The sequence below is a fragment of the Colossoma macropomum genome, unplaced genomic scaffold (assembly GCF_904425465.1).
Source record: "Colossoma macropomum unplaced genomic scaffold, Colossoma_macropomum, whole genome shotgun sequence".
In the NCBI taxonomy this organism is placed as follows: Eukaryota; Metazoa; Chordata; class Actinopteri; order Characiformes; family Serrasalmidae; genus Colossoma; species Colossoma macropomum.
The window spans coordinates 12,517,242-12,531,579 of NW_023494798.1; the positions used below are offsets into that span (position 1 = coordinate 12,517,242).

At 41.2% G+C, this 14,338-nt stretch overlaps 1 protein-coding gene across 1 annotated transcript in view; it reads left to right on the top strand.

Annotated features, from left to right (window-relative positions):
• Positions 1–14,338, top strand: part of igf1ra (insulin-like growth factor 1a receptor) — a 129,531-nt gene that overhangs the window by 14,848 nt on the left and 100,345 nt on the right. The window contains exon 2 of the mRNA XM_036585556.1: positions 5,417–5,977. Coding sequence (XP_036441449.1) covers positions 5,417–5,977 — 561 coding nt within the window. The remainder of the gene's footprint in view (positions 1–5,416; positions 5,978–14,338) is intronic.

The following is a 14,338-nucleotide window of genomic DNA, read 5'->3' on the forward strand; positions in this document are numbered from 1 at the left end:
GGGCACATGTTTGTGTCAGCTGGTTCCAGGCAGCTTGCGTGGTGCGTTTCCACCAGAACGGAGAGGTTTCATTGTTCTTTGTTAAAGTATCGCTTATATCAGTGCGGTGTTGGATCAACGCCTCAGAACTTTATTATTTTTTTTAGATTTTTATTCTTTTACAGCACTTGAAAGCATTAGCTGCCCTTTTTACTGGGTGAATATTTGACAATTGCAGCAACAGACATGGTTCAGAATTACAGTAATACAATCTCATTATATTACAATTAGTAAGGTTTTTTCAAGAGATACGAGGTTTATTATGGCTAGGGCTGGGTATTGTTAGCATTTTTCGCTGTCAACACCAGTACTGATCCTGCAGGTGAGCATTTTAGTTAATTGATTTTCTAATTTCTAAGATGTTGTTTGAGAAATATTCAGATACCCCCTTCACACACACACACACACACACACACAATAAACACAGTGGCGGTACTCGTTATCTTACTGTTACTGTGCTAGATTAAACCCAGACCACAAATCCAGTGTAGTAGGTGTCATGTGACTTGAAATTTATACTTAAAAACGGTCAGTCTAAGGCCCAATCCCATTTCACCCCTTGCTCCTACCACTTAGCCCTTAGCCCTCCATTTTGCGCGTTCATGTCCAGGGGTAGGGTGTCCCGATTTTTGTTGAGATAGAGGGATAGGGTGAAGTGTCAGGGCTACATGGCCCTCCAAATGGAGGTTTTTCAGAGGCTCACTCCAGACAGAGTGAAATGAGGGAAAAAAAAGAAAAATCTGCAAGATGGCTGTGCAAGCGACCAAAGAAACCCACAAATGTGAATATTTTCTCCAATAAAAAGGATAATTACTGTATTGTCTTAGTTTAAGGTGGAACGGGAAAATTCGAGCAAGAAGCTGGTGAACAGCTGTAATGGATTAGACTCATCAAGAATCCCTGGATGTAGCAAAGAGCCAATCTGCAGTTTAGATTTTGGAACACTCTCACTTGTTGGCTCACAAATGCTAAGATCAACGACTAGATATTGAAATTTGGTATTGAATGACAGTTCGATAGAATTTTTTGATTCTTTGTACTATTGAAGTAGGCCTAATTCAGTTGGAACATTTATGGTATTAAATTTGGTATTAAATGACAAATTTCAGTCTGTAGTATTGAAGTAATTTGGTTGGTACAAACAAAGGTTATGACAGTGACAATATCCTGGCTGTGTAATAATAATAAGGGCTATTTTATCATAAGTCTGGCCTTTGAAATGATTAGATAAATGAGGTGCATATGCAAATAAATGGCCAAAGTCTCTGAGCTATTTCACTCAGTTCCATCTTGTCAGGCTCTCTTCTTTTGTTCTATACTGTAATGCTGGGCACTCTTCTTCCTCCGTCTGCGTCTCTCTTTCTCTTTCGCTCACTCTCACGCCAGACTGTCTGATTTTATTAATGGATCCGACAGGAACTGAGGAGCAGAGTTTCTCTTTACCAACAAACAAATTAGTCTTTGTGTTTGAGCTGCTCCAAACCCTCCTCCCTCTCTCTGGCTGCGGGAAGAGAGAGAGAGAGTGAGAGGGAGCTAAAAGGAAAAAAAAAATCAGGGATGAAACAAAGGAGACATGCAGCTCCATGGCTGCCGAGCACGGCCCTGGGGCATTCACGACGATAGGAGAAAGCAAATACTATTTTCTCGTGGAGCAATCACTTCCGTTCTAAATTTGGACGCCTCTACTACACTGACAGGAGCGGATAAAGGCCATTCATCTTAATAAACAATGTGCTATTTTGAGCGAGCTGGGTGAATGAAGAACTTCAAATGGGATTCGCATTCTTGGCAGCATGTCATTTCAGCAGTTTATGCACTTATCAGGAGTGTGTCAGGAAAAAAAGGGTTTTCCTCATGATAGAGCTGAAAGATTAATCGTTTTTTTTATATCAAAATTTGAAGGACTGCAATTTTCAAATCACAGGAGCTGCAGTTTTTAATTTTAGCCCACATTATCAACACCATTATCAGAAGTTTTAAGTGGTTTTTGACCCAATAACTTGGGAACTGTCTGTTAGATGAGTTAGACCAATCAGAAGCAACCAAACACCTGTGGGCTGTGACATCACAACCACAACTAAGTCAAGTCAAGTCAAGTCAAGTCAGCTTTATTGTCAATACTACAATATGTACAGGACATACAGAGTATACTCTGTATGTCCTGTACATATTGTAGTATTGACAATAAAGCTGACTTGACTTGACTTGAACTAACTGGCAGTCTGGCACACTGGCCGTAACGTTCAAGCTTCAAACAAGAAAAAGTGGCCAAAATACTTGGCCAGAGTAACAGGTTTGGAGCTTAAATAATAGAAAATAATCACAAATTGAATTACAGTTGCAATTCTGTTCAGAAAAATCTCGAAAAAATATATTTGCCCAAATTGTTCAGCCTACCTACCTCACGAGGAGGTGATAACACAGGAGGAAATCTCACCCAAGCCATTTGAAATATGGTGTTTTGACATGGCCAGGAGATGGCAGCTGAAAACACTTCCATGTATCTCATGGCTGAGGCTCTACAGTGCTGGCTCTCGGAGAGATGGTGCCCTAAGCCTCTTTAAGAACATAAAAGGTTTAGCCCAAGGAGCTCATATGTCAAGACATTTCTACAGATCGCCACCTCCTTCTAGGGAGCAGATTTACTCCTTGAAACGTTATAAAGTTGTTTTTGTTCAATGCAGATTCTTCTTGTTTTAGGTAGGCCATAACAGGTTATTTAAAGAGCCCATAGCTTTTTTTTTAAATTGACTGCTTTTGTGATGTCATGAAAATCAATGCGTTTGCATATATCCACCTATTCAGCCGACAACAGTTTAACCCTGCCCATTCAATGCTGAAGGGAGAAGGAGTGTTTCAGCCTGTCCTGCTTTTCGAATGCGGCGCAACTCAGAGCAGCCACTAAGAATAGGGGTGATTTACATGTCAGTCTTAAAGGCACAGTAACAATTACAGCCTGTTTATTTCTAAGAGATGAAGAGATGTTGGAAAATGGTAAAGTAAAAACAATTATGGCTGTTTTTGGTGCATATAAAAAAATGGGTACATTTGCTGACCGCAACTGATTGTAGACTAATCAAGAAGCAGTGATGTTAATATCATGCATATGTTATTTAATAGTGACAGTCAGTCAGCTGTTTAGATTTTGAACAAGCATGGATGCTGATAAGTTCGGCTTCTTAGGTAGTGAAATTCAGTATTGAATGCCATGCAAGTTTTTGGTAGTACTCAAGTAATTCATTACCATAAAAATACTGAATTTTGATACCTAGCCCTGCATACAATCATGCAAATGTTGTCCTATACGTGGACAAAAATGTAGGGTATGGGGCCTTTAAAGCATGTTGGCCTGGTGTATTGGTTTTATATTGCAATCTGTTACAGTCCCCATTTGTTAAAGTAATGCCTAAACTACTCCACCCATGCTTTTAGAACAATTCAAGCAGGTGTTTATGATGCACAGTATTATGGCCTCTTTGATCTCTGTGTCTAATGTAAGCTATGAGAGCTTGCTGGTCACACATTGGCTTCACTGTCCACCAGAACTGCTAGATCTGTTAGCCATCGCTCCTACTCAAAGGATGAAATAAATTAGCTGCCGGGGAGCTATTCCCACTGACAGCCACAATTAAAAGGAAAGATAATTCTCCTAAATAAAACATGACTGTTTCTTTTGCATGTGTGTGTGCGAGAGAGAGAGAGAGGCTGGGGAGGACACTCTCCTTCTGAACTCTGTGGTTTTGCATATGGGTTGTTTTCTGTGTGGACTGTAGACACGGATGGCCTTTTTAAACATGGGTCATGTGGGGTGACATTTTTCAGAAGCTTTTTGGATCACTTATCCCACTAAACTATACAGAGAATGTGAAGCCTCAGCCCATGTCCCTTTGTGTAAAGTAGGAACAAAGCATGGCATAAATCTGTGTGTGGAAATAAATGTACAGGATAACACAACAGCACTGTTTATCGGACACCACTGTGATGCACGCAAAGGACTCATTTGGCTGAATTTGAATAATCCTTCTGCTCTTTTGACCACTAGTGCTTTGCTTTGCTCTGGTTGTTATGAGATTTATGCAGAATTTCTTTTGAAATATTTTTCATTTAACCCATTGAATCTTCAGCTTATTATCGAGTTAGCAATCTTAAATAGGAATTGCACATTTTTTCAAAAATTCTACATAATATATCTGCATAAGATGTTCGGTCGTCCCTGGCTGTCCCTGGATAAATGACATGTTTTGTTGATTTTTTTTTTACGGGATGCACAGTTTAGGGCAAAATTACCATTTATTTGCTGAATTTAACATATTAGGGAAGAACCCAACATAAAATGATACATAAAAAAAATTATAGCACGTATTATCTTTTTTTTTTTTCAATATGTTAAATTTAGCCAAAAAATTAAAATTGTGCTCTGAAATTTGCAGAAAAATTCCATATTTAAGTTTGTTCCCTGTAGACGATGTGTTCAATTTACTGTCACTTAGAAAATCAACAAAATGTATAAGTTTTGAAGTTGTTTAAACTTTTGCATATGACTCTAAACAAAGTCGTTTAGAGTGGTGTGAAAGGTTTCACAGTAGAGAAACGTACTAGTATGGATTTCTTCTCAGTGGTGGTGATGGGAACCAGAGGTTGTGATGTCTACAACATAAATGTTGCTGTTTTATTTACTATCCAAAGTAAGCCTACATATGTATTCTGAGTTTTTATATGTAATGTTAATGGTTGTAAATAAATGCTAAATCCAAATTAATAAGATATATTTGGGTGTTATTTTGCCATACAACTCCCTGTATGTACCTCGCTGGCGTGCATGCAATTAAAAAAGTCTAATTTAAGCTAAAACCTTATTTCAGACCTACCATAAAACAATGTTATCACTCAACTTATTTGTAACTGTTTTGTATATTAACTTTTTTGTGTGGTATCTTTGAGAGGCCTTAGATGATTCAGATGTTTGGATCCTATCACCACCACTGTGAACAATTCTGACGCTGCTAGAAAGCCGCATTTCACGTCAAACCTCTGAATTCCTTTTTTTAATGACTGAATTATGGAGAAATCTTAAAAACACTGGTTGAATTCTGTTTTAAGATTTATTATTCAGTAACCCCTGTCAAACTTAAATATTTAAGTTGTGTAGCTATGAGAATGAAAAAAATTGAGAATATAGTCCCTAAGTGTCTAAACTTACCCTTAAACAGCTTTCAAATTATAATAGAGGATAATGCGTATATGCTGGTATGTAGCATTTATATCTGTGCAGGTCGTTTACAGGTTGTTTGTATGTTTGCAATGCTTTATGTCTGATTTGCATTCAAGGTCTGATTTCTCATTGCGTTCTTTCTCTTTCTCTCTTTTTTTTCCCCAGTCTGTGGTCCTCACATCGATATCCGGAATGACATCAGCGAGTTCAAGAAGCTGGAGAACTGCACGGTGGTGGAGGGCTACCTGCAGATTCTCCTGATAGGAGACAAGAACCACAACCCATACCAGGAGTTCCGCTCCCTCAGCTTCCCCAAGCTCAGGATGGTGACCGACTACTTGCTGCTGTTCCGAGTGGCGGGCCTGGACAGTCTCAGCATGCTCTTCCCCAACCTCACAGTCATCCGAGGACGCAACCTCTTCTACAACTACGCCCTTGTGATCTTCGAGATGACCAGCTTGAAGGACATTGGCCTGTACAGTTTGAAGAACATCACGCGAGGGGCCATCAGGATTGAGAAGAACCCAGAGCTGTGCTATGTCGACTCGGTGGACTGGTCACTCATTATGGATGCAGAGTTTAACAACTACGTCGCTGGGAACAAGCCGTCCAAAGAGTGTGGAGATGTGTGCCCTGGCATCATAGAGGAGAACCCAGAGTGCCCCAGGACCAGCTTTAACGACAACTATAGCTACCGCTGCTGGACCTCCAACCACTGCCAGAAAGGTAAGGATGAAGGAATTTATTTCAGTTGCAGAGTTCTTCTCCCTGAAGATGGAGGACATTGCTTTATGATTGTGTGCAGTTTTGTTGTTGTTGAATATGGTCAGGACCGTTTAGCCTTCCTGGAAAAACGTCTTCCTCCGGTTTCTTTGAGTCAGTGAACTTCACTTCTTGTATGTAGGTTATGAGGTGTGTCAGTGCTAATCTACCCCTACAAGTGTAGAAGACATAGCCTCTCTATCACATGAAGCATAATTGACAACTATGTTGTCATTTTCATGGACCATTTACCAGTGTTAGCACAGTCTCATTGATGTTATCCAAATGGGTTATAAACTTTACTACTTCCTGATCTTCATATGATAGTTACTGTTACATTTTCCCCCGCACTGTGTAGTCTGTCTCTGTCACAGTCTTGTTTCTTTTTTTTCCAACAACAGCCGTATGAATGGCTGGACTAATGCTTAAAGGTGGGAAAAATAATCGATTCTTAGCTGTATCATGATTCTGTCTGGAAATATTCAGAATCAACTCACAAAATGTTATAATTGCATTTATAAAATTGGATTTTATAAAGGCTCTGCATTTCCCCTACTGTAAATAAACTCACATTCACCGGGAAATATGATCAAGTAGAATACTTTATGGCTTGGAGGAGGAAAGAAAATGCAGGATCTCACTAATGCATACATATTTGCAGTCACAAACTGTTCACACTTTTGGGTAATTTTTGTAAAAAATAAACCATAGGAAACATGACCCCATGTAAGAATGCAGAGAGGTTTCTACAATAAGTACTGCTATACATGCTTGTATTTATATTACATTACAAAAAAGTAAAAGCTTATGAAATGACTGGAATATCCCATGATTTACTTATTATTTGCAATATGTGACATGAAAAACGAATGTGCACATTTTTTTAGACGTAGTTCAGCCAAGCAGGGTGTAATGATTCACAAAATTTATAATTTGATTTGATAGTTTCTATTTGTAGTTTAGAATATCAATAATTCACAAACTGGTCCTCAGGGACCCCCTGATGGCCCATATTTTAACTCCCAACAAGTAGGGATAGAGCTAAAATGTGGACTGTCTGGGGTCCCTGAGGACTGGTTTGACAACCACTGTGTTGTGGTGGTATAAAAGTACAATACATTTTGCTGCTGTTGGAAGAAAACCTCTCCATTTGTGTCGTTTTTCAGTTTTTTACACTGAAAATGCCTGTTGCTCTTTACACTGTGTGTAAATTTCATGATGAATGGACCAAACGAAATGGCCCAAAATGACTTGGAAAAAAATCTGGTTCCATTGACGTACATTAAAGGCAAAGTAGGTTATTACCTTTTCCTGTAAAGTTAGCATTTTGGTTTTCTTCCGACAACAGCGATATAAATAAAAAGTACAATATATATCTGAAACATGTGTTTTATAGTGTCCCGATCTAATGTTCCTGCCACAAGCTAATATGTTAGTCCAAAGTTAACATACTAGTCACAATACATTGATACAATACAAAACAATACCATATGATACGTTGCGAAACATATGATCAATACAATATGATACGTTACATCCTATGTAATGTTACAGCCCTATGAAAGGACTACTTGTCAGTGACAGGTGTAGGTAAAACAGTCATAGCGTCTGCTACTAAAATCAAAAATTGGGATGCATCAAGATGCATTAATATTCATTTTATAGTCGCATCTTGCCACCCTAAATCAAAATCGAATTGAACTGTGGGCTGCTTAGAGATTCCCACCCCTACTGATACTGTAGTAACTGCTACGGAGCTGGAGGTCTGCTTCTGTGGCAAGTCTTGTCAGGTAAATATTTGCCTAGTCTTATCTATGTTGTGTTGAGAGACTTATGACTGGAACTCTCTTGCCATTAATTAAAAGCTATGACAACAGCGGAGGATGGTGGATGCTTCAGCTTGTTTCCTGTCCATGAAAAGAAAACAGAGACCCATGATGGCACTCTGTTAGAAACTGTTTGCAGAAAGCAACAAGTGGAAAACAATGACTTTCCTGAATTGGACGCTGTCCTGTGGGCTGTTCTTTGTGAACAGGCAGTTTGCTCTCTGACGGTAGGCTAAGATATATACCACCATGGATTTCACTGCTTAAGCCTGTCTTTGCAGCAAACTTCAGAAAACACTTCAGAATTTGTACAAAATAAAGCCATATTTGAGTACGGGGATCCATTACAAGGCTGAATGTCTACAAGGAGATCCACAAGCACTTAAATGCTGCACGCTGTGTTTTTCCACTGACTACCAACACGTCTTGATCTATTTGCCTTTATCTAAGAGATGGTTGGTTCATGAAAATGGATGCCAACATGTTGTTCACATCTGGCTGGGGGTTGCCTCAGAATGCTTGGGAAACAGCAGACTCCTGCTTTTGCATTGTCTGTTCCCTCTTCCTCTCTCAACCACACAAGAATGGTGGGAAAAGTACAGTGGACAAGAAAGGGCTCTTTCCCAGCCATGGCCTTCAGGAGGCCCGTGCCGCGTTCAGGTTCATTCTGGGGACGGACGATCTGGGCTGTGCCCCTCCTCCCCACTTTTCCCTACAGCAGGAAAACAAACAGAGGAAATGGAGCCTTCCACAGATACGTGTTGTGTTTTCAACCGGAAGCAGAGGCCAGTTTATTGTTGTATGGAGCTGATTCTGACAACCTTTGTCCGCTGTATGGAGGAACTGGCTATTAGGGCTCTCAATGACCCTTGAGAGGGAGAAACAGTGGGCTGAATGTAGCCTTTTCTTTCCAGTGACCCTCCTGTGTGCTGATGCCGGCTGTTCCCGGCTGCCCCTCCTAGGACATGTCGGCACCTGCTCCCCTGCACACCTGTTCAGTATGGTAATGTTGTGTCTGAATGGTGTGTCTTTGGGGGCTGAGTGAGTCATCTATATCCAAGGCTCGCTCAGCACAACAGAAAAACAAAGGGAAAGGCTGGTAGTCACAGCAGAAAAGGACTTGCTGAAGGTCCTACTAATTCGCTGGTGTTTTCCAAAGGACTTACTGGAACTCGCAGCCAGCCACCACCTGTCCAGGGGTGTTTTTCTGCCTCTGCTTCCCCACAAAGCAACAAAAGGGATGCAAAATGTGTTTTGGGAAAAGGCACCACAGCTGTTTTTCCTAGGCTTTATGCTCTGTTGGCATCTCCATGCACTCACAAAGATTGACTGTTGCTGCAAAAACTAGGGCTGCAACTATAGATGAATTTTATAATTGGTTACCTTATCCAGCGTTATTCAGTTATTTGACTAATCTCATTGTTTGCCTTCTTTGGCCCCTTTCCTGTTGCTTCCACCATCATTCAGAGTTCTAGAAAGATCTTTTATGTTGTAACAGTGGAAGCCATATTGCCCTGTATGCATCTAGTAGAGTATTGCAATCTCTTGGAGTAACCATGTGTACCACAAGGGCATTATAGAGCGTTACAGGGTGCTTTGTTTAGGGCCAGGTATTACGTTTTTAATACTAATACTGAAACCTTGATTTTGATACTGATTTTTGAACGATGTTTTATTCAGTACCTTCCTTTAAATTACAGACTAAAAGTGGGTGAGGCCTAAACTAGACATGGGTGCATGCATGCAGAATGTTTTTTGGGCAGCCAATCAGCAGTCTAGGGACAAGAAAGCTTATTGGCTTACAGACACTGATGAGATTCACTAATTAGGTGTTGAATGACATGGAATTTTTCAGTGCTCAGTAGCATAAAAGCCCTACTTTTGTTACTTAAACAATCAATTTCAAAAACAGCGTTGCTGATTTTTTCCATAATCAATGCTGTTGACTTTATCAGCTAATTGTTGCATTTCTGTGAAAAGCAGAAAACTTAGAGAAGGGAGAAAAACAGAGATCAAGAAAGTAGGGGACGGTGGCCAGTCTCGCCCTTCCCAGACATGTTTACCCGTTACTAGACCAAAGCGAAGTTGAGGTGAACTCAAACAAGCACATGAAAAGAGAACCTTGAGGGTTTCAAAGCTGAAGATAAGGGCTAATGGGAGCAAGCACAGTGAACTTGAGATAGGAAGAGGCCAGAGTGTTAGGAGGTTAGCAGCAGTAGGAGGAGGAGGACGGTGACTGACGGAGGCCTCGGTGTCGCCCTGCCGTCGTCCCACCGCCTCTCCGTGGCTCTCGATCCAGCCTCTCTGGCGCTCTTTGAAGGGCAGATCCACCCCCGCTTCTCTCTCTGTCTCTCTCTTTCTCTGCTCCCCCCTCCCACCCCCTCCACATAATTGCCTTGTTTTTCTCGAGCGCAGATGTTTCTTCAAGGGCACGCAGTGGTTTTGTAGTCAATCTGGAGCAGGGTTCTCTCTGACAGTGGCGCTCTCTAATTACGCCACCGAGAGATGCTGTCCGCTACCGCTTACCCGACTCGCTGCACGTCCATGTGTTTGTGTGTGTGTCCATGAGTCAAATGGGACATGGGACATCTTCTCCAGAGCCATTGTGTTGATTTTTTGTTTTTTTTTTCCTTTCTTTCTGAAGTGCTAAAACATTCCTTGGCTTGTTCTAGCATGTGCTGACTCCTGTTGGCTTACTATTTGCGGGTCAGTGTGTGTGTATGTGTGTGTGTATGTGTGCACAAACAAATCCAGCACACCTCTTTATGCGAGACTTTGATTGAGTGGCGCTCATTGTCTGCAGGCCACATGGGCTCCACTTTGTTTGTTAACTAAATGATCAAAGAGTCTTGACATGCGCTACCGTCTAATAAAGCGATCGCACACAACTCACTGCTGAAGTAATGTCTCCTGTGCTCTGACCTCAGGACATGAGGAACTGTCTTTGATGAGGGTTCCCAGACCACGTAATCCACCATATCAACAATTTCTCATGGAACTTTTTTTTGCCTTTTATCCAAAAAGAGCTCCTTCCTCCTGAAAATGAGTGAAGTTAATTTAGAGTGCTTTGTAGTAACACAAATATGCTTTTTATGACGAACCCAAATAATCTGAATATATAAGCATGCGTGTACTATGTTGTTGTTCATTTCCTTAATTGTTATTTGGATTTGTCAGTGACCCATCAGAGTAAAAGGCTTTTTTTTTTTTTTTGATTTTTACCCAATTATCCAATTTAGTCGTGTCCAATTCCACCCACTAGTTAGGACTCCCCCAGTCACGATGCTATCAACGCTAGGAGAACGAAGGCGAACACAGGCTTCCTCCGAGACCTGTGAAGCGCCACCGCTTCTTTTCGAACTGCTGCTCACGCAACGTCACTGGACAGCTGAACACGCTCGGAGGAAAGCGCCAACCACCAGATCTGTTACGTCAGCTAACAGACACCTGCGCTGACTAGCATCGCGTTAAGTGATGGGGGGAGAAGGAGGGACCATCGTACCCACCCAGAGAGAGTGAGGCCATTTGTGCTCTCTTGGACTCCTGGCTACGGATGGCTGTAGCATCACCAGGGATCGAACTCGCGATCTCCTGATGATGGGGCCAACGCTTAGACGGTTGCGCCACTCGGGAGCCGTAAAAGGCTCATTTAGCTCTGTTTTAAACAAAACATTTTATCATAAAACCTTCAGAAAATAGCAGTTACTTAAAGCTGCACTATGTATGTTTTTTTGTTTATTAAAGTTGAATGTAGCATTACTGAGTCAGGAGACAAAGGACATGCTAAAATATGGTGTTCATGCAGTGCTGCAAGTCACCCAGTAAAGCCTGAAATAGTTTAAAAGTGAGAGGCGTCAGGCTGGATTTTGTGGGAATTTTTCGGATGATGTCACACACAGTAAAGTCACATGCACAGGCTCAAAAAGAAGACATGCAGACAATAGTAGATAATTCACTTACTCAGAAAACATGTCCTTCACCAAGTTTTGACGAGGTTCTCTTTGTCTACTCTTTTAATCCGTTCACAATCATCAGATTCATGCCCTCAGGGATGGGATCCGAAGCACAACCATCATTTGCACAATCATCAATTCATAAAGCAAAATCAGTACCGTAACAAGATGTTCATAAATTTGTTAATCCTCAAAGTTTTTATTTTATAGAATTTTTTGCCAGTTATTTTTTGTCACAGCCACATTTAAGCTGATTGATTGGTTGTTTGTTAATTAATTCAATGAATAATCAATTATTATTTAATAGACAACTTACAAGGAGCTACATTGTGTTTTACTGAAACACAAAGTGTAGGTATTCTTTGACTAACAGTACCCACTGTGTTCTCAGAAAAGCCTAACATGACATAATTTACTATGATAGCTATGATGTCAACTCCCTGCTGTCTGTGTCCAAGACAAGAAGCAGCTTATACAAGCCCACTGTCTGTAACTGACAGTGGACCACATAATAGAGTGGACCATAACCAACAATCACTTAGACATAGTCAGCACTTCTCTTTATACATTTTGGGGTCAGATTAAGTCATGTAGTTTCCACATGCATTTAACCTTTACTGTTTCTGGTAAACCATTGGTGGGCTGGGTTCTTGGAATAGGAAATTAGGGATAAACTTAAGAAAAGTGCCCTACAGCTATCGTCGACTTTGATGTCTGAGACACTTGTTTTCGTGTCGCTTTTTTGTTTTTTTATAGGAGCGGGGCTTATGAAACAGCCTTTTTTTGGATGTCTCACTTTGTTAGAATGATGGTTCTGTTCCAAGTCCTCAACTGAACCCCTGATGGTCTCAGTGGGTGGGATGGTTGTGTGTGGAGTTGTGTGCTCCTGTGCTTGTTTATGTGTGTGTAGGACATCTCTAGGCCCATGTGAAGAGGGGTGCTGAGGGGGAAAATGTCACAGAAATGTCAAGAGTAGAAACACAACACGAGGCTCCTGAGAGCAGGAGCAGACCCACATCTCCTCCCTCCTTCTCTTCCTCAAGCCCTCCCTTCCTGTGTTACGGGTGGGAATCACTAGAAAACCCTTGATACAATATTATCACAATATTTGAGCCGTGTTGTATAATGTTAAGCAGAATAATGCTGATTTTGCATTTTTCGCATGAGGAATCTGAAAGGAATCTTTTCTGGCAAGTCAGTGCTATGTAGCCCAAGTAGTGAAAAATGTATAAAAATGATGAATTAATATTTGTATATAGTCGCAATAGTAGTGGCTGATATACTAGTTTATTCAGTATATTAAGTTCTTCTAAACATATTAGTTTAGCTAAACATATTGTACCACAAATAAGCACAGATAGCACAATATACACACAGGCCCTTTAGCTTTATATATATATATATATATATATATATATAAAACACACATTATACATTATACATTAGGTTAGCCTTCCACAGTGTCCACATCCCTGGCTCCTGCGCCTGCTTCTCTCTCCAGCGACCTGGCCAGCTGCTTGGTTGGCTGTGGCGTTCACCGAGTGTATGTGCGTGCATGTGTGTGTGTGTGGTGTCTCGTGACTGTGTCTGCTCTGTGGCCTGCTTTCAGTTGAGCTCTTGGGTCGCTGTGTTCCAGACATGCACGCAGACCAGCCACCCCTGACTGAGGAAAGAGGGAGTAGGGTGGGGTGGGGGGTGTTTGGATGATAAGGTCCAGCTCATGGCCTCACAGGGAGCCTCATGGCCTCACACAGCACCACCAAACACACTTGTCAGAGCTGCTCCCAAGACAAGTTCGTCTTCCCTTCCGAAACACTGGCTGATCAGCTCCGACCTGCGTAACTGCCATTTTTTCACATTCCTTGGCGGTGCCACCTAGCACATACACATGCTTTGGAAAACTGGCCGGAAAACCGCCAGAGCCGTGTAGTCTCTCCCACAGCTCGATTGCAGAACTAGGAATGAGTATCATTTGGAGTTTATCAATACTACTATTTTTTATTGATATTGCTTAGCAATTCAGCAGCGTACCACCCAAAAAAATCCAAAAAACAACAAAAAAATGCAAAAAAGAATTGAAGAAAAGAATCTGTTGCTTTTTTTAAAACTCAATTTTCACGTCTAATTCCACTTTCTAGCTAGGTCTCCCCGTCACATGATGCTACCAAAGTGAACTGCACCTTTTTAAACTGCAGCTAATGCAGTGTCATTGACAGCTCCACATGCTTTGAGGAGAACACTACTGTGAGGCTAATTGTGCTTTCTTGGACTACCAGCCATAGATGGTTTTAGCATAGTCAGGATCAAACCCACAAAATAGTTGCACCACTCGCCCCAATCAGTATTGCTTGGTAAAATGTGGCAAAACACTATGTATGAAATTTGGCTTATAATGCCCCTCTTTAGAACCTGAGCTGTCTGTTTTATAATTTTCTGTATGCGATCAGACTTTGAGTTGTTTCACTCTTTCTGACAGTAGTGAGTTGTGAAAAGGTAAACACTCGTCAGACCCCCAGAGAGAGAGAGAGAGGGACCGGTTCTCAATG